General features: G+C 46.3%; 1 protein-coding gene across 1 annotated transcript in view; it reads left to right on the top strand.

The window, feature by feature from the left end:
* Positions 1 to 21475, top strand: part of Fa2h (fatty acid 2-hydroxylase) — a 54167-nt gene that overhangs the window by 21926 nt on the left and 10766 nt on the right. The window contains exon 2 of the mRNA XM_027406034.2: positions 9926 to 10018. Coding sequence (XP_027261835.2) covers positions 9926 to 10018 — 93 coding nt within the window. The remainder of the gene's footprint in view (positions 1 to 9925; positions 10019 to 21475) is intronic.

Genomic DNA, 21475 nt, shown 5'->3' with positions numbered 1-21475 from the left:
CCCAAAGCAACTTAGAGGAGGAAAGGGTTTATTTCATCTTCCAGGTCACAGTCCATCACTGAGGGAAGTCAGGGTGGGAATTCAAATAGGAATCCATGGAGAAATGCTGCTTGCTGGTTCATGTTTAGTTAGCTTTTTTATACAGCCCAGGACTACCTACCTAGGAGATGACACTGCCCACTGTGGGCTAGGCCCTCCTCCACTAACCAACAAGACAATCCCACGAAGACATGTCCACAGGTCATCGTGATTTAAGCAATCCCCCAGTTTAGGCTTTCCTCTCAGATGACTCTGAGGGCAGTGAGAGGCTGCATTCCAGGCATCACCACAGCTTCTGGAAGATCTCTGTCAGAATGGTTTTCCTTGTCTTCCTGACATATCTTCCCTGTCTGTGCCTTAATCTTCACATACCATTTCTCCCTATAGTACCCCATTGCATTGAAGTTTCCCCCATTATATAAGAATATCAGTCATAGCTGGGCGTTGGTGGTGTACACCTTTAATCCCAGCACTCAGAGGCAGGCAGATCTTTGTGAGTTCGAGGCCAGCCTAGTCTACAGAGCGAGTTCCAGGACAGGCTCCAAACCAATGCAGAGAAACCCTGTCTCAAAAAACTCAATAATAGGGCTGGAGAGATGGCTCAGAGGTTGAGAGCACTGACTGCTCTTCCAGAGGTCCTGAGTTCAATTCCCAGCAACCACATGGTGGCTCACAACCATCCGTTAAGAGATTTGGTGCCCTCTTCTAGTGTGCAGATATACATGGAAGCAGAATGTTGTATACATAATAAATAAAATATTTAAAAAATTGCATGTTTAAAGAAACCCAATAATAATAATAATAATAATAATAATAATAATAATAATAATATCAGTTTCATCCGCACATACCCTAGTCCCCCCCCTTTATTTCCATCTTAATTCTATATTTACAAATAAGATCTGATTCTGCAGTGCCAGAGGTTAGGAGGATTGTGAGTGGGGAAGGGTGTTTCTCCAGGGAAGTGAGACCCTGCAGGTAACATGGTTGATGTATGGCCTGTGGTTCCTTCCCAGAGACAAGGGAAGGAACACAAGTAAAAATGAGCATTTACCACCACATAAAGCCCCTGGCTTCTCTTGAAGTTGATCCTTGCCATTCTGTATTGGAGGGAGGAGGAAGTCCAGGGTCTCCCTTCATGTACCTTAAGACCCTGGCTCTTCAAGCGTCAGCCTATCACCCAAGCCACCCAGGAGCTAGGCACAGGGTTCCCTGCAGGCTTTTTCCCTGTGGGTGCAGCCCAGCCTCCCCATCTAGAGTCCTCATTCGGGGAACATGGAGAACAAAATCCTTATTCTTAGCTATCCCTGCGCCTCCTTCTCAATGAATAGGGTACCCACATTTAGCAGCTCACTAAGAGTTTTCCAACAGCCACACCAAGGGCTGTGTTTATATTCCTGTATGTCAGTTTGAACCACAGAATTTGTTAAAAAAAAAATGCAAGTCCAAGGCTGAGGCTAGAATTCAGTAGAGCATTTTCCAAGCATGCGTAAGAAGTGGGAGAGAGAAAAAATTCTAGAAATTTCATATAAAAATCTACTTTCCTGGATCATCTTAGAAATCACATTGTAATGAAACAGGTCCCCATCTCCCATGACCTGGACCTATGTCAGAGCTGGCCCCTCATCATAGGACATGGTCCTCTGTTTCTCTATAGTGTGTTCATCCCCATCATTCTCCCTGAGCTCAAGATCATGGGACATCAGGCATTGAATAGTACTACCCTTCCTGCCTGCCTTCCTTCTCTGTTCCAATGCTTGTAGCAAAAGGTATCCCATGCCTCTGTCTGAGAGTGATGCTTAATCTTCATTATCAACATGAAGGGATTTAGACGTACTGGGGGGAGGGAGAGATTTCTGGAAAGATTTAACTAATCAGAGACCTGCCCTGAATGTTGGTGTCACTGAATAAAAAGAAAAAAGTGAACTGAGCTCCAGCATCCATCTCTCTGCTTCCTGACTGTGGACACAATGTAACCATCGGCCTCATGCTTCTGCCACCAAGCCTTCCCCACCACAAGGTGCCACATCCTCACACCAGAGCCAAAGTAACCACACCCTTTTGTCTGGTATCTTACCAAAGCAATGAGAAAAGTAACTCATACACTGAGTTGTTTCTTGGTGGCTCTGGTTTGAAAGAAAATCCATGCACACATGTCTCAGTTTTGGAAGTAAAGACTATTCCTGCATAGAATTTGTCTCTGAGCAAAAGCAGTCTGAGCCATGAGCCACACCCTAGTCTAATTGATACTGTCACCTACTTAGCTTCTGAAAATGGAAACGGAGTTAGAATGCCTGGGACCTTCAGGGACTGCCAGGGAACACCTGCCATGTGTGTATTTGGGTCTGGTGGGGCTGAACTTGATGTGAGAGAACTGGCTTGGGAGGAAAACCAAGAGATATAAGCAGGACTGTGGCCACAAGAGCAAGTGACACCCCACAGCCAGCCAGTGATTGGCATTGAGCTAGGAGAAACTGTGGCAGGTGCTGCTGTCTGTAGGGTTCTCTTCCATGTGGCCGCAGACTTTGCTGGCAAGACTTAAGGAAGTCAGAATGCCTACCTCACTCTCCACAGAATACTGTCCAGCAGATCCAGGACTCTTAGCTGGGAAGGTACAGAGCCAGCCTATGCCAGCACCTTGGCAGGTTGCATTGGTGACTTCTCCTAGCTGTCTTTCTCTTTCCAAGAAAATGCAGCCTGTAGAAGTCACCAAAGCAGTCTTCTGCCATCCTGACCATTTATGAACCCCCTTCATATCTTCACACCTAAACAGGCCATTCATCTGTGTATACATTATACTGGATCCTCTCATTTAGCAATTATTTGAGTGCTATTCTGGGGCCAGTGCCTCAGAATGGGCAAGGCCAGAAGGGCCCACATCTTGAGGAGCTCCCAATGTAGCTTGAGAGGCAATCAACAAGCAAATAAGGTAGAAGGAATGTGAGCACCTGTGCATCTTCCCATAGCAGAGAATTTGGGAGGAACACAAATACACAGGACTGTCTCATGTCCCTTAAGTGGATCCTATGAGAAAGTGGTCACTTGCCAAGTATGAGTTCCTGTAACCTCATCAGCCAGGAGCCTCAAGCAGAAAGATATGAGTTCAAGTCCAGCCTGGACTTCATAGCAAGATCCTGTCTCAGGGTCCTCTTCTCCTAAAGAAGAAAGCTGTCCCATGACATAGATCCTGTCTCAGGGTCCTCTTCTCCTAAAGAAGAAAGCTGTCTCATGACATAGATCCTGTCTCAGGGTCCTCTTCCCCTAAAGAAGAAAGCTGTCCCATAACATAGATCCTGTCTCAGGGTCCTCTTCCCCTAAAGAAGAAAGCTGTCCCATGACATAGGTGGAAAGGACGCCTACTGTTGTCACTCCAATTAGTACATGTGTTAATCATTTTTGTGAAAGCCAGTATAATTATAACTATAAAATTACTCATCTTCCTCCCCAAATACTGAAACTTGTCTAACCTAAAGGCATCAACCAGAACAGTTTTCTTTGCTTTGGGATTCTTTATTAGTTTATAAAGGTCCCTTTGGCATCCTTCCAGGATCAAGAAAATCTTAAATGCATTGTGGAAGTTTCCAAAAATAAAAATGTTTAAAGACTTTAAAAGTTAGGGTTGTACCCTATTTCCCTGGGGCGACCTTTGCACACTTCTGATTCATGGGTGGTGTTTGCTTGTGGAATGCAAGGGTGTGCCCAACCCGACTACAAAATAAACACTGGCCTGGAAAACAGGAGCTACATGTGTACTGTGTGTGACAGTGTTGCTGGTAGGCTTCAGTTCCTCGAGCCCCTGGGACTGAGACCAGGGAAACTCATCTGTAGAGGGTCTTTTGTCCACGTGTAGAGAAGGTTTTATAGACCTTCTGGAATCTCACAGCTTGTCTTGAGAAAATTACTAATGAAAGACATGCTGGGGGAACATTTCTGATCCAAAATGTTCCTCTGCAGGTGATGTCAATGTGTGGCTGGCCCTAGCTCTCTTTGGAGTCTCTTCCTATGTTGGATACCTATTATGTCTGGTGATACTGACTTGTGCCGCTGCCAGAGAAGGGTGTTGTCCCATAAAGCCACCCAGGAAGTACTTTGTTTATGAGGTCACTCCAGGAATTGTACGTGACACTTGTGACAATGCTGCCCAATGGCCAGCAGGCCTCCTTGAGATCTAATTAGCTGGGGCAGCAGAAGAGAAAGACAGGAAGAGATCACACCTGTCCCTTCCATTTTGTCCCTCTTGTCCATCATGGTCAGTGTGCTCCCATTGTCAGCCTCACTCTGGGCTTTGTCCATGACTCAACGGAACTCTTCGGAAAGAGCCCCTGGCTACTACCACTGGGATGGGAGCTGGTGAGTCACACTGTCATGTGGCAACAAGCTCTGTCTCCTGGCTCTTAGGAAGAGTGGATCCCAGAGTGGCTGTCCCTCACTTCTCTCATTTAAAACAGAATTTTCTGAACTGAACAGTACAGACTTAACAGTTTTGTTTCCATTTGTAGCCATCATCTCTCTGTACAACTGGACTTTCAATAATTTTCCAAGTAGAGCCTTAGAATTGGTTCAGAGTGAATACTTGCTCTATTTTCTCTTACAGCTTCTCTCTAGAGTCCCTCATCAACTCATTTGAATTGAGGGAACAACTATGAAAAATGAATGTTCATGAAGTGAGACTTTACTTTGATTTTTTTGCACTATTTTTTTAAATAGAACCTTTTGTTTCCAGCGTTAATATAAAGTTGTCACCTGCCTTTTTTTTTTAGAAGAACTGCCCTTTATGCTAGAAACCTGCATTTCCTATGTATTTGACATTGAATCTCCTCTTATTTGTGAAGTGTTGCTGATCGTCATCTTTAAAAATACTTTTATTTGTGGGAAAAACACTGGTATTTCATATGAGTCTTATCTCTACTCAGACAATCTATGTCCATAGAGTTTTCATCATTATAATCACCCTTGTGTGCGGACACTACTTACCCTGGCCAGCCTAGAGTAGCACGCCAGCATCATGTGTTCAGTGTCATGGGGACACCACTTTCTCAAAGAACCATATTCCTCACTGTACAACAGTGTACAACACTCCATTTATTTAACATCTCCAAGAACATAAGCCCTTATCCATACCCAGCACCTGGCCCTACCATGTGGCAGGAAGTCTCAAGAGGCTTTGGCTGTTTTGTTAAGTATGAGCCCACTGAGGCCATGTGGGTATAACATTCAGTTTCTGCAAGAATCCAGCTAGAGCCGGGCATTGGTGGCGCACACCTTTAATCCCAGCACTCGGGAGGCAGAGGCAGGTGGATCTCTGTGAGTTCGAGACCAGCCTGGTCTACAAGAGTTAGTTCCAGTGCAGCCTCCAAAGCCACAGAGAAACCCTCTCTCGCAAAAAAAAAAAAAAAAAAAAAAAAAGGATCCAGCTAGAGAAACAGAAAGCAGCAATCCAAAGGTCCCTGATATAAGCCATTGAACAAATGATAATTACCCGAATGTTTGAAAACAAGTAGAGGTAAGAAATGATGCCACAGAGGACAGTGAAGAGGTCATCTCTGACTTAGATGGCAAGGGAAGAAGAGCATGATGGGAAAGAGAAGCTGCTGGAGTCCCATTACTGGTTCTACTCCTTACTAGGTAGAAGGCTTTAGGAATAACATTGCACCTACTTCATGCAGTATTATTACTAGAGAGGTTAAAGGGCCAAACATACAGTAAGCACTCATGAGCTATTAACCATTGTCTCCTAGACAGGGTGACATTTGAGAAGGATAATGTAAGGCATATTAGGAAATGGGAAGTTATCCTTTTGATTTGAGGGAGAGTGGAGTTAACCCAAGGGCGTAACAGAAAAGGATATTTGAATTATAATGGAAAGAGAATTGCAGGAAGAGAAGTCACTGGAAAGATGATCTGTGGAGGACAATGCTTGCGCTCACCTCAGGAGAGCAATGATGTGGCGGAGACCCCGTGTGACGAAAGAACTGGAAGAAGTGGTGGTGGTGAAGGCTGTGGTGGTGGTGGTGGTGGTGGTGGAGGTGGTGGTGATACTTACAGACCTCTAGTTCCTGAAGGTGGGGGCTGGTAGGGAACCAAGGGTCCCCGTCCCCACATACCTTCCCCCATTACCTCATTCCCCAGCTTTCGTGTTTTCCACTACCGCCGGCCCTCTCTTGTCCATGCACTGCACACCCTGTCCTCACCACATGACTCTGTGAACAGCCCTGCAGGTCCACATCTCCTCTGCATTCATTACTTTTCTCTTTGCGGTGAAAAAATGTCTGACAAGAAAGCAACTCAGAAGAGGAAGAGATTATTGTAGTTAAAAGTTTAAGGAGATATAGTTCATCACACTAGTTAGAGGCAGCTGGTCACCTTGTACCTGCCATCAGGAAGCAAAGAGAGATGACTGCTCCGCTCCCACCTTTTTTTTTTTATCCAGTCTGGTACCCCAGCTCATAGGATGGTACCACCCATATTCTGAGTGAGTTTTCCCCCTTTAACCAAACCCAGGTGTGTCCAACCTATAGCCTGTGGTCCACATGTATCCCAAGATATGCAGCCCAGCATGTTTTCAGATGACAAGATCATGTTGCAATGTCAGAAAGTCAGACATCCTGACTGTTAAACTTTCCTGGAAACACTCTAATAGACAACCCCAGAGGTGTGTTTCCATGATAAGACCAAATCCAGACGTGCTGACAGCGAGGATTAACCTATATAATCTCCTGACTATACACACCCTCCAACCCCACTAAACCATATACACCCTCTAACCCCATGCCAACAGCCGTCGCCAAGAAAAGCTTCAGGGTTCAATAAACTGAAGGAATGAGCTGAAAGGGTGGTGGCCAAAAGGTTTGATGTTTGCTCAGTTCCCTTGGTCGGAAACAAGGCCGAGAAGGGGGTACAAGTTCTGTTCGGCCCTGCATGGGCCCACCACATGTTCCTTGGGAGAGAAACATGATTGGAAGGCATGCTTAGAGATCCTGTTGTATCCCAGGAGGGACTGAGGGAAAGCAGACGGCATGAGGTGGAAACACGGACTCTCTTCAGATGTTTAGAGGCCTGTCAGGTGAAAGAAGGAATTGTGCAGCCCCAGAGGGGAGGAGCCAAGGGTGATTTCCAGGATCTGGAGGCAGCCAGCCAAATATAAGAGAACGTGTGCCAAAGACTATAAGCATGAGTCAGAGTCAGATAGTGGGATGCTTTGTGTTCTCCTTCTGTTTGCAGGAGTGTCAGGTGGGCACCCGATCGGTTCTGTATATGATGCTCCAAGCGTCTGAAGAGTGTGGTATAGATAAAAACATTAAATGACCTTCCCAGCTAAGACCATCCTTTGTTAAGTTACAAAGATGGCCTTAGAGTGGATAGGACTATAGTGCAGGGAAGGCCTAGAACACTGTGAGAAAGAATTGTATTAGTCAGGGTTCTTCAGAGGAACAAAACTTATAGAATGCATCTCTCTCTCATATATATACATACATGCAGAGAGATATATACATATACATATATACATATATACATATACATATACGTATACGTGGTCCAGATTAAAGGTGGATCTTCCACCCAAAGATCCAGATTAGAAATGGGTCTTCCCACTTCAAATGATTTAATTAAGGGGGAAAAAAATCCCTCACAGATGTGCCCATTCATTTGTGTTTTAGTTTATTCCAGATGCAGTCAAGTTGACAACCAAGAATAGCCATCACATGGAGTAACCAGAAGAAAATAAACATCTTGATAGCACAGTGACTAAAGCCCTCAGGAACATTTCGAGATTAAAACAGAATTCTAAGGCCATGCATGGTAGCTCACATCTGTAATCCCAGTGCTCAGGAGACCGATGGAGGGAGAACACCACCACTATTAGGTCAGTCTGGGCTACCATGGAAGTTCCAGGACTGCCAGAGTTAGAATGAGACCCCGAAGAAACAAACAAAAAAACTTCAAAGAAAGATAATCAAATTGCTGATAGAGAAGGAAGAAAACAGCTTATGGGGAATATTTAAGGAGTTTCCATTTAGAATGTGCTGTAAAATCCCTCTTCCTGGTCCTCGAGAGAGTGTAAGATGCATTGTTTAAGAAGATTAAAATAAAATAAGGTTAGCCAGGTGTTGGTGGTGCACACCTTTAATCCCAGCACTTGGGAAGCAGAGTCAGGTAAATCTCTGAGTTTAAGGCCAGTCTGATCTACAGAGTGAGTTCCAGAATAGCTAGGGCTACACAGAGAAACCCTGTCTCAAAAAAAAAAAAAAAAAAAAAGTCATAAGGGGTTGGGGAGATCAGTGGTTAAGAGTGCACACTGCTCTTTCAGAGGCCCTGGGTTTGGTTCCCAGAACCCACAGTAGACAGCTCATAACTGCCAATAACTCCAGCTCCAGGGGATCTGATGCCTTCGTCTGGCTTCTACAGGCACTTCACTCATATCCACATGCCCACACCCATACATGTAATTAAAAATAAAATGACCTTTTTAAAATTCAGGTATGGAAGCTGTGTGTAGTGGTACATATCTGTAATCCCAGCCTATGGGAGGCTGAGATAGGAGGATGGTAAGTTTGAGACCATCCTGGGCTACAAAACAAAACAAGACTCTGTCTCATTTAAAAATACATACATACATATATATGTACACATAGTACACACACATAGTACACATAGTACACACACACACACACACACACACCGCACGCACACACACACACACACACGTGTGTGTGTGTGTGTGCGTGCGGTGTGTGTGTGTGTGTGTGTGCAAGTATTAGTCTAATAACCCAAAGATGCACAAAGGACAAAGGTAGGACTACAAAAGCCCACTTCTGGAGTTCGACTAGGTTTTCCCTAGAAAATGCCAACAAGGTCACTATCACTGTCAAGTTCTCTTAGGGTTATTTGCAAAGAAAAATGTAAGCACAGTATCAAAGCCCAATGCTGCTAGGCATGCTGGTGCATTCCGTAATTCCAGACATCAGGAGGCTGACACAGAGGATGGGGAGTTTGAGATCAGATTGGGCTGCATAGTGAGTTAAAGGATAATCTGTGCTGCATACTCTGTCTGCGGAAAAGTGAAAAGAAACCCCAGCTGGCTGCTGAAAACTCCTAAACCCCTTGCTGACATCTGGCTTCCCAGGGCCACTAGGTTTGTGGTTGTTTGGGGACACAGGGACTTGGGAAGCTCCCACTGGCAAGGTCTGTCCCTGCCCTTCCTACATGGAAGCATGAGTTTTACCTCCCAGTAAACCTGCTTTCTCTGGCCCCAACCCCACATGACGTCAAAGCTAGCTGAAGCTGTGTGATTTTCCCAGCACATTCCATCTCCTTCTGGCTTTACCTCTTTGCTAGTTTAAATTAACCTTGAGCCCACTTGGGCACAACTCAGCTAGTCCTGTCCCACATGTGACCACTGACTGGCTGGGATTGCTGGAGGACCAGTCTCCCTGGCTCCCAGCTGCCTTTCTTTCCTGTGATCACATGGGCAAGTCTGTGACCCACACAGCCTGCTGAGTAACCAAGCAGGGAGAAAGGAAGGGAGGGCCATCATCGGGAGTGGCACGGTGAGTCCCATCAGGTGCCCTGGGGGCCACGAAGTAACTTGGGTTGCCTGATACTTGCTGGGCTTGGCAGTTTCCCCTAGCCACTCTCACTTCCTTATGGTTTGCTTACTCTTCCAGATCTTTCTGCATCTTTCGTTTTTGTTTTGTAAGGGAGAAGCACAAAGAATAATGACACCCACACTAATGTCTCTAATGCAAAAGTACTTGTCGTTCTTGACTGCCACCCACCCCAGCCCCACCCATGCGGTTTCCCCCATTCTTAGCTCTCTTGCTAGGGGCAATTGGGGGGCCATTCTCTCCCTTTACCCTGTAAGTAATTTTGTGACTTCTCTTCCCAGGACCCCACAGAGAATGGTGCTGTAGCCTCTGCAGACACTCAGAAGATAGATCCTGCTATGGAGCCACAATTCAAAGTGGTAGACTGGGACAAGGTAGCTGGCACAGGATATTGGGTGTGATTGGGGCCGTAGGGGGTGGGGAAGTATGTGAAGCCATGATGTGTATCTAGGGAAGATGAAGAAGAGACACCGGTACCCACAATGCTCAAGTGTGAGCTGGGGCAGCAAAGCTAGATGCAGGTATTGGGGTCTGGGGAGGACTTGCTGGTGGGAAGCTGGGGTAAATGGTGCATGAGATCTCTGCAAGAAACCCACCTACATAACCTGGAACAAGACAGGCCTCCCATCAGGAGTCCTGACGTTAGAAAGGGGACAACGGCAGGGTTGACATACCCACTCTGACCAGTGTGCATGGAATATCTGCTTCTGGCACCTATGATCACTCAGGAAAAGTCCCTCATGGCAAAGGTTATGTGGCAGATAGGGCTGAGGAAAGCTGGAGGTGTATGCAGAGTCTTACAGCCAACTTCTTCAGTGTAGAGACCATGCAGATCCTATTGCCATAAGATGAGCTCTGGAAGAGTTGAACAGGGCCCAAGGAGAGCACAGGAAAGCAGCATTGCCTAGAGGGGATTGGGTGAGAACCAAGCTCAGGTGTATTTCCCTCCATCTTGGGTCATAGAACTGTCTCCAAGTTGTTATCTCTTGAGTGTGCATGCCCCCAAGTGTGTCCTCTGCCTGCAATGGACACTAGAGGCACAGAAACAATAGGACAGCCATCCCTTCCTCCTCAAAGTAGTTATGACCACATGAAGAGATTCAAGTAGCATTCCAGGAAATACAAGGGACAAGAGGACAAGGGACATGGATCAAAGGAGCTTCCCACAGCTGGCTGTTGGCTGGACCCCAATGACTAGGACTCCCACAGCTGTGACCCCAGGACTTGGGGATAATCTCTGTCTATAGGACTGCCTCTGGAGAGCTCCTAGCCCATGACAAACAAAATGTAGTGCATCCAGCTTGAAAAATCAGGAGATTATTCCATGCCCCTATGCCCTCCAGAGAGCCATGGGTCCAATGGGAAAATAGGCCAGCAAGAGGAAAGACTTGCCCAAGTCACAAGGAAAGCCTTTCATCAGCTTGTTATGACCTCCTTTCTGGTTCCCATTCCTGGATGGGTCATCATTACTCACAATTAGCACAGGGATTGGGCAATGAATGCCCAAGGAAGAGAAGAGGAGGATACTCAGTAACTCGGTATAAATAGCAGGCTTCTCTAGTAATTTGGGGTTGCTCTGCATATGGCAGAACAAATGAGGAGCCAGCCACTTAAGTGAGTCAAGGACTCCAGGAGCTAGTGTCAAGACTTTGCCCTGGAACTGGAGGGGCTTTGATGGGGATAAGGGCAAGACCAGGAATAAGCCGGTGTGTCCTCACTCAGGAGTGTGAATAGCAGTGGCAGGTACTATAGGCACAAGTCCTTTTAGCCAGCACCAGTGAGATTGGCTTAGCGCTTGACTCTTGGGAAGAACAATAAAGAGCTCATTGGAGTCTATCAATGTGGCAGCCTACACAATATCTCAGGAACAAATGACTGTGCTTTATGACAAGTTGGGGACAACACACACACACACACACACACACACACACACACACACACACACACACACACACGCGCGTCTTCTTCCTGTGTCCCTGGGCAGAGAGAGAAGGACTAAGAGTATCCTCTGGATGCTGTCCCCACCCCATCCCTTCTGCCCTGAGGAAAGTCAGCACAAGGTCCAGCTCCCTATGTAGGATAAAAAGTGCTCTCTCCTCCCCTCGTTCTCCTTTTCTTTCTCCTTCTTTGCCTTACCCTCCTCTCCCCTCCCTTCTCTTCTCTTCCCAAAAGAACCCTTCTGCTCTCTCCTCACCACCTGATCATGCCCCAGCTCTTTGGGAAGAAAGGGACTAGGAGAGCTACAGGCTGTTTCTGACCAGGCCGGAGTAGGTCTTGAGAAACTATGGAAAAATACCAACATGGTGGTGGTCTGCAGGCCAAGAGTGAGTTTGCAAAGGTAGGACTCCTTAGCTTTGTATTCAAGGTGAGCTCTCTAGGTGCTGCCAAAGATGGGAGCCATGGCTCTAGAAGACAGGGAACCAAGTGGGTCAGGCTGGAAAGAGTGAGAAGAAACTAGGCTAATTATGCTAGTCTAGGGTAGAGGAATCTGAAAACAGCAGAAATTAAAAACCGAAAAGCTCTGGTGCCCAGCCCTGTCATAGGTAAGGTCCATCTGACTTTCAAGCTCTGTGTGGAATTTTACCAGAATGATCTAGATTACCCCCTTGAACCTCTCAGCTGAGTAGAGCTCAGGCTTCCTTAGGAGGAAAAATAAAAACTAGATTGCAGCTCCTTCCCATGCCCAAATCTTTGTTTTCTGGCTTGGTGATCACAGTTGCCCATCACTCTTGACCTCTGGGCACACTTCTCTCTTCAGATCGCTTCATCTTTAGTCTACTGTGTTCTTTTCAGAGTCCTCCCTTCTGTACCCGATCTGTTTCATAGGGCATAGGGATGCCAGCCTCCTAGGAAGCAGTTAGTGTTGTGCCCGAGTCACAAGGATCCCCAAAGAGACCAGGGAGACAGACCACCTATGCAAATGCACAAGATTTATTAATTGTCTACCCTACTGTGGGAGGGACCCTGTCTAGCAAGCTGACACAACAGCCTCCAGAGGGGATGAAGTTCACTGTCTACTGCTAGGTTTTAAAGACAAAAGTCACAGTATTACATCAGTAGGTATGGGTTGGTTTCTGATTGGTTGACATTTGGGAACAATCAGGAGAATTTCACAATGTCATATTTTGGCATGAAATACCTGTGTACCAGGTATTCTCATTGGTCAGGGCTGAGAGGGAACATTCTGTGGTTTCTATGGCTTTGTCTTGTTACTTGCAGGTGGCCTGTTGTACATAGATAAGTTTTTATCCTGGAGACTATAGGAGAGGTTTTGGTCTCTCCTGGAGTTTCTTTTGTGGCCAAACAGTTCCCAGGAACTAAGTACCTAGGAGGCTTGGGGGCGGGGGTCGTCTGGAGTTTCTTTGTGTTTAGTTTTGGCCCTAGGCTCCTGGAGGACAGAGGATTTGGAGTTTCCTTGTGTCAGAGGCCTATGTGTCTTTTCTGTAGGCTGTCATGGCTGCTAAAGCAGAGGACCGAGTGAGGGTCTGGTCCCTTTATTTTTAAATTATTAGAAGTGAAGCCTTTTAGTTTAGTTTACCCCTTTCAGTTTAGAGCAGATGGGGTTTAAGGGGTTCGCTGAAGCTTCTCCCTCAAACACCCCTAGACAACAAATGAACTTAGCACAGCTTTGGGATGTTTTTTGTTGTTGTTTTCTTTCTTTTTGAGACACACTCTCATTATGTAGGCCTTGCTGGCCTGGGTCTTTCTATGTAGGCCAGGCTAACCTCCACCTGCCTCTGCTTCTGCCTCCCTGGGTGCTGGGGTCAAAGGTGTTTGCCATCTTGCTGCTGAGTTCATACTTGAGCTGTAATGAAGACATTCATGAATCACATGTAATCTAACTGGCTCCTGTTAACAGTGTCAGGGGCCAGCACACACCTTTAATACCTGCACTCAGGAGGCAGTGACAACACACGTCTTCAATTCCAGCACTTGGGAGGCAGAGGCGGGTGGATCTCTGTGAGTTCAAGGCCAGTCTGGTCTACAGAGTGAGTTCCAGGACAGCCAGGGCCACTAAGAGAAACCCTGTCACCAAAACAAACAAACAAACAAACAGAAAAAAAAATGCCAGGAGCCAAAGCATATAGTCTTCTGCCAGTGTCTCCTGGTCAGCAGATAAGCAGCCTAGCTGGCATGGTAACCACAGGTAAGCAACCCAGAGAGCAAGTTAGCCACAGGTTAGTTGCCTGGCTGACCATACCTAATGAGCCCTTTTCTCTGTACACTCATGTATCTTGAAATCCTTCCACCTCTCATCTGGCCCAAAGTGAGTCTCCCTGAGCCCTATGACTAGGAGAGGAGATGACAGAAAGGATGGATGAAACCAAACAGGTTCTAGAGGTATTGCCAAAGTGGCTACATCTTTATCCTGCCTCAAGTTAAACCCTATCTCCATATAATCAGCTTCCTTCACCTTGGAGAGACTGTTGGTGGGTGTAGTCTATCCTTTTCCGTTGAGACAGGTAGAAAACCAATCAGCCGGGTGTGTTACCAATCAAAATGCATTGGTGCAGCAGGGGAGTTGGCTAAGTCATTAAAGTGCTTGCCATACAAGCACAAAGATCCAGGTTCAATTCCCAGAACCTACATGTAAATATCTAAGCTTAGCACTGGAGAGGGGAGACAGCACAATCCTTGGGGCTTGTTGGCCAGCCATCCTAGCCAATTAGTGAGCTCCAAATTCAGTGAGAGACTGTCTCAAATAAGTAAATAAAGTGAAACCACCTAAAGTCTACTTCTGGCTTCCACATACGTGTGCACACAGGTGCATTTGTGTTCGCACACATGTGCATGCAGAGACACATGCAAGCACACAGGGACATCCATATGTACACAGAAAATGTAGTGGTCAGTTCCGCCGAGTCCCTGCCCTGCCCCTCAAAACCACACACATAACCCTTACCATTGGGAGCTCTGGGGGTCTGTAGAGCTGGCAAAATGTTGATTTTGGCCAGATGGGCTTTACTCTTTGGAGGTTCTAACGTAAGTCAACGAGGACTTGGGTCAAAACAAAGGTACCATGGCAAACCCATACCCAGGGAATGATAAACTCCAGGCTGTGAGTTCCAGCTTGGCTTGCCTCTGTTACTCTGCCCCTTCCCCAGACTTCATGTCTCCTGAGTGGAGAGACACAGAGTACCAGAGAAGTCAGGTGACCCAGAGCTATCTCAGCGATCTTGAGTTTGTCCCACTTCCTCTGAGCAGGAGAGATCCGCACCAATCCTGCCAGAACCCCAACGAGCTGGCTCGATGCTCCAGTTAACACTAGGCATGGCTGCAGAAGCCCCATAGCTATGTGCTAGGGAATTCATAGCCACAGGGCCCTGATTCCATCGACTGATGGTCTGCATCTCTAGGAGCTAAGAACTCAGGCTCTCAGCTCCATGCTCAGCAGCAGCCCTAACTCTAGCATCTGCAGCTGAAGAGCCAATCTTCAGTGTTCTTACCTGTGATATGAGGTTATCACAGTCGTCAGTCTGATGATTAAGGCTTATGAAAGATAATGAGTATGGGACCAGAGCCCAGGGTGGCTTATCACTAGGTCGTAGAAAAGGTAGCCAGAGGGCTCTTAGGAAGCTTTTTGTCCCTCACTGCTCACCCCACTGACCTGCTGCTTGCAAGCCATGCACTGCTCTGCCTCCCTGGCTCAGAAATCTGTCCTGGAGCAGATGCTCTGGGGTTCAGGTGGACCTTTCTTTAAACAGTCTCTTGAGCTCATGGCAGTGAGAGGAGCTACTAGCACCCAGCAGTTGCCACCTCCTGCTCTTGCTCCTCTGGGGAAAAGCATATCTGAGCACTTGTTGCTGGCTTGAGGCAGCCCCTGAGGAGTGTCCTGTGCCACCTTGTTCCTGTGCTGCCCACAAGGAAAGGGGATCTAGGGAACAAGAAGGAAAGCAGAGGCAAGCCCCTCCTTACCCAGGCAGCAGGCCCTCTGCCCACTCACTCTCTGGGCAGCAGGCTGCCCTTTCCTCCTCCTGTATGCTGCTACCAGCTGCATTCCTGGCATAGCCAGGAACAGCCTCCCCCTTCCTGGCCTGGCAGGGGCAGAGCTGTGTTGGGGGAAGGGCATGGGGTCCACAAGATGCTTGGCCTAGACACTAAATGATTTCATCTGTATCCTGGACTCAGCCTGCTGCTCAGGGTCTATGAACCTAAGAAGGCCCTGAGTCCAGCAACCTGTCCACTCCAGAGTAGTTTCTGAGCATATCTTCACCTTCATCTACACAGTGCTGCACTGAGCACTAACCTTGCCTGTTCTGAGCATTAGGTCCCACAGTTTCAAAGTGAGGGTAGCCATGGGAGTCCCTAGATGCCTGGGAGCTGGAGGCATGATCTATGTCCTATTTTCCTCTCATTTTCCCCACCAACCTCATACAGTGGGCACTAGACCTTTACGTTGCCTTCTCCCTGTGCCCTGAACTTTAGTTAGTGCAGAGTGGGAGGACAGGACCAGGGGTCAGCTCAAAAGAAGAAAGCCACTTGCATGGGAGGGCAGGGGGCCAAGGAAGTGTCTTCCTGGTAAAGAAGGAATGAACTCCTTTCTACCTCATTAGATCCCACCTAGGCAGTCAGCCATCATCATCCCTTCTCAAAATCAGCTTTCTGCATTTTCCATGTTGGAAATAATAGCAAGTAAAAACCTGTTCATACCTGGTGAAGACACTGCCCTTCCTTTGGTAACCAAGGACTAGAAGAAATCTGAAAAAAGACAGTGTGCATATATTGTGAAACTAGGCCTAGTGCCAGTGAAGGTCCTAGCTCTAGAGAAATTGTTTTGAGGGTGGTACAAACTAGGGAAAGGAGCCAGACATGGTAGCACATGCCTGTAATTCCATCACTTGAGAAGCAGAGGCAGGAGAATTATCTCAAGTTTGAGGACAGCCTAGTCTACATATTGAGAGCCAGACCATCCCAGGATACATAGCATAACAGGGCCTTGTCTCAGAGTTCGCCACCAGGAGCCTGTGAGATGGCTCAGCCAGTGAAGGCATTTGCTGCCAAGCCTGACAACCTGAATTTAATCTCCAGGACCCACACGGTAAAGGGAGAGAACCAACTCCTGGAAACTGACCTCTGCTAGTATACTGTGACACACTCCCGTAAGAGCATGAACACTTGCATGCACACACACAAATAAATAAAAGTAATTCATAAAAGCACCAAACCAAAAACTTATGGGAGGAGATAAGGAGATTGCCACTCTAGAATCAACCAACCAACTCCGGCTTCTGGGCCTCAATATATTTATTCCAAACACAGGGAGAAAGTCAGTGTATGGACATCTCACTTTACTCCCTCTCCTCTCAGAATAGTAGGACAGAGACCCTAGGCTAAAATTATTGATGTTGGCCCTTGCTGATGAGAGGAATTTTTGCAGGAGTAGAGGCAAGGCTTTTAGCTCCCAGAGTCAAGTGACTCTCCTTGGGTTACCAAGGAGGACTACCTCAGGAAGATACAGTGTGGGGTAAAAAAAAAATAGTCAGATGCCAGACATTGGTGATGCACGGCACTTGGGAGGCAGAGGCAGCATGAGCTACAGAGTAAGTTCCAGGACAGCCAAGGCCACACACACACACACACACACACACACACACACACACACACACACACACACACACACACCCGTCTCAAAAACAAAAAGACAACAAAAAAATCAGCAGATTACAGGCAGCCTTGGCACTGACTGTAGACAGCAACCTACTATGTATAGAGGGCATCAGGGCCTGCTGGTCTACCTAGACAGTGGATGAAATCATGTGTACAGGTCAAATGGGCAACAGGACATCAAGAGAAGACCACATTGTTGAAGATCTGTGTTTTATAAATACCTCTTCAGCAATCTAGTCCCAGCCTTCCTTCTGTATCTTCTCTGTCCTGTGGCTTACCTACACATTTCTTCCTGTGTCTCCACTGAATTAAATTATAATACCATGTTACTTTCTTCTTGCTGTGCAAAAAAAAAGGGGGAAAACAGATCAACATAAAAATTTGCCTAAGCCTTTGCTAGGAAAAAAGAGGAGGCTCAGCTGGCCACACATCTGAGTAATAACTAAAAGTGGTTTTCTTTTTATTACATGTATTTATTGGGGGAATATGTGTGCCGTAGCACTTGTGTGGATGTCAGAAGACAACTTGGGGGAGTCAGTTATCTCCTTCTACCATGTTGGTCCCAGGGTTTGAACGCAGGTCATTAGTGCCTTAATCCACCGAGCCATCTCACTGACCTCAAATGGTTATTTTCTTAAAATATCTAAGGCCAAATAAAATGTACAAATGAAACTTAGGCATATGGATGTCATGTGTAACACATGGAAACAGGGAACCTAGAAGATCCAGGGGTCTCATCTGGGAGATGGAGATAAAATAAAATATGCAGGTACCACCCATAGAGCAACAACTAGAAGGAAAAATTCAGAGACATTGCTAAAAACAAATGGAGGCATTAATGTAAAATGTCTTAAAATACTTTATTCAGGAAAGATAAGATAGCTTATTAGGTAATGGCTCCTGCCAAAACAACTGGCAATCCAAGTTCAATCCCTGGGACTCCACATGGTGAAAGAAGAAAACTGAGTCTCAAAAGTTGTCCTCTGGTCTCCACGAATCCTCTGCGGCATGCATGTGCCCACACACATACACGTGCATATAACGTAAGTTGATAAAAGTTTTAAAATTTCTTAAAAATAAAACACAAAATGTGGCAAATAAGAAAGGACAGAGGAGATAGAAAACAGCAAGAAAGAATAAAAACAAATTTGGGATGGAGAGATGAGTCAGTGGGCAAAGTGCTTGCCACATAAAGGTTAGAATCTAAGGACTTCAGAGCAAGGAATTCCCCATAGTAAATGGGCAATTCAACAAGAAGATATGACAGGGTGACCTTGACAGATTACCAGACTCAGTATCACATCTGTAAATGACAATAATTATAGCAGCTGTTCAGTTGGGAATGTTGAGAAGTGAGTGAATGGTTTAAGCCATGTAGAATTTTTACAATCATGGTTGACATATAACATGTACTCTGTGAGTGCTGAGGTTGGGGCAAAGCTTCAAGTTCTCATGTGACCTTGCCTAGTTCCTTCTAGAGTGAGGCTATGTAGGCCACTTCATGATAAGGTGTACCAGAAGGTTCCTCCCATTCTTTTGTTTTATTCTTTAATTACTACTCATATTTACATATCCATTCTCCCCATTCCCTTGTCCCCCATCCTCCCATGTTCCTCACCAACCCCCCAACCCACCCCCCCAACTTTTCCCCAGGGATAGTGAGGCCCTCCACCAGGGACCTTCAAATTTGGGGGAGGACCTAGGTCCTCCTTGCTGTATCTGGGCTGCAATAGTATCTCTCCATAGGGAATGGGCTCCCAAAGTCCATTTGTGCTCCAGAGTTAAAGACTGTCTCCACTGTTAGAGGTCCCATAGACTGTCTTGGCCTCCTAGCTGGCACACACATTCAGAGGGCTTGGTTTGGTTCAATGCTGGCTCCCCAACTTTATGACTAGTATCTTCATGCTATCAGTAGGTCAGGTTCATTGTTTCTGTGGGTTTCTCCAGCACCTTCTTGGCTCCTTTGCTCATCCCTCCTTCCTCTCTACAACTGGATTCCAGTAGTATTGTTCAGTGGGTGCCTGTTTCTGCTTCAAACAGCTACTGGATGAATGCTCTAGGAATGGTAACCAAGGTAGACATCAATCTCATTATTGGGGAAGGGCATCAATGGCATCTTCACCACCACTGCTTGGATTCTTAGTTGGGGTCATCCCTGTGAATCCCCTAACATTTCCCCTGTGCTGGACCTCTCTCCAAACCCATACTGTCTCCCTCTATCAAACCCGTACTCCCTCCCTCTATCTTTCTTACCCTCCTCTATTCCTCCCGTCTCAGTCCTCTTGTTCTCCTCCCCGCTCCCCTTCCCCTTCCCACCTCCTACCCCCCCATACTACACTGTGTAAATTACCACATTTTCTCCATCCATTCTTCAGTTGAGGGTCATCTAGGTTGCTTCCAGGTTCTGGCTATTACAAATCATGCTGCTATGAACATAGTTGAACATATGCCTTTATTATATGAGTGTACATTCTTTGGGTATAGGCCCAAGAGAGGAATTGTTGGATCTTGAGGTAGACTGATTCCCATTTTCCTGAGAAACCACCAATTAGACTTCAAACTAAAATCAATCAAAAGAGATGAAGAGGGCACTTCATACTCATCACAGGAAAAGTCCTCCTATTTGTTTTTTTTTTTTTTTTTTGCTGGTATAAAGTGTGCATGTGTGCAGACTCAGAAACCCAGGATAGAGATGTGGAAGCCACAAGACTGTCTGCATCACTGGAACAAGGCATGAGGCTAAGGAGACTAGAGTCAGGAAAGGAGCAGCAACCAAGTGAGGTCTGGACCCCTTTCCCTGGTCACAAACTCAAGAAGAGTGACTGGTGGCCTTACCTGCCTGCTTCAGAACACCTACACTCCTTTCCCAAAGTTGTGATGGCAACAGTAGAGAGGTTCCAGAGAGTCTGGGAACACATGAAGGCCAGATCCTGGGAGAGCTGCTGGGGCTGAGCCAGCTTTGGCAAAGAGGGCATAAAGGATGAACAGGTTTCCAGAGTCATTGCAGGCTCTCTCCTCCAGGCTTGCTCTTTCTTTATCTCCTTCTCTTACCTGTCACTGCCACCCTTCTTCCTGTGGTGGCCATCTCCCTTTGTTGAAGACTGATCTCTTGTATTGGAGACCCTCCCCTGATTTTGGGTTGTTGGACTACTAACTTCACTCACAAGAAACTGAGCAGCTTGGAGAGGTATAGACGCTTGCTCAGGGTCATACAGCTGGTTAGCAGCAAGGACAGGATTTCAGTATGGGCCCTGGCTTAGGTTTACTGTTCTTTATGGTTTTGAATCCAGATTGATCTTATTCAATACACTAAGTTACCAGGAATCTTTGAGTACTTCTTGTTGCCTACAGGTAAAGTCTCTGAAATCTTTGGCTCTGTATTCCTATGAGTAAAAACTTTGGGCACATTGTTTTTACTATATGTCCATGTTAACCTATATATAATTTATATATTGTACTCTTATAGTCTGTGAATCGGAATGAAGTCAGATATTATTTAAATCTCTCTCTATTTCTCTCTCTCTCTCTCTCTCTCTCTCTCTCTCTCTCTCTGTGTGTGTGTGTGTGTGTGTGTGTGTGTGTGTGTGTGTGTGTGTTGTATCACAAATACAAATAGGGTCTCTGGGGGCAGGAGAGATGGCTCAGTATCTAGGTTTGTTTCTCTGCACTTACAATGGGCATTTCATAGCCACCTGTAACTCTAGTTTCAGGGGATCCAGTGCCCTTTTCTGACCTCCATGGTCAGCAGGCATGTGCATGCATGCATTCGTGCATGCATGTGCGCATACAAACACACACATGTGCACATACATGTATACATACAGACAAACACAAATACACATAAAAATAAAATAAATCTTTAAATTCCCTGCTAGTGCTGCTGAGGTTGGTATAGTGTGTGTCTGGGAACAGCTGTCCTGGTACATGAAACATCATTCCTGGACCTGAATAGAGTGTCCTACTGAGCCCTCCGCAGCTTTCTTTCCACAATCCACACAGCAGTGTCAAGGAACTGCCCTTTAACATGGACCATAGCTGTTTTCAAATCCACATCTCTACCCACATCCCCTGTTGCTACTCTTCCCACCTAGCCAAATCTTCCATTTGATGAGCAAACCCCAGATCGTGTTCAAAGTCTTGCTTGCTTACCCTAGAGCTGAGCATGTGTGACAGTCCTCTTGCCTCTGAATTGTGACATCCCTGAATCAGCACTAAACTGTCTT

This window comes from Cricetulus griseus, chromosome 3 (assembly GCF_003668045.3).
Source record: "Cricetulus griseus strain 17A/GY chromosome 3, alternate assembly CriGri-PICRH-1.0, whole genome shotgun sequence".
NCBI lineage: Eukaryota > Metazoa > Chordata > Mammalia > Rodentia > Cricetidae > Cricetulus > Cricetulus griseus.
This window is presented reverse-complemented; position numbering and strand designations above follow the sequence as displayed.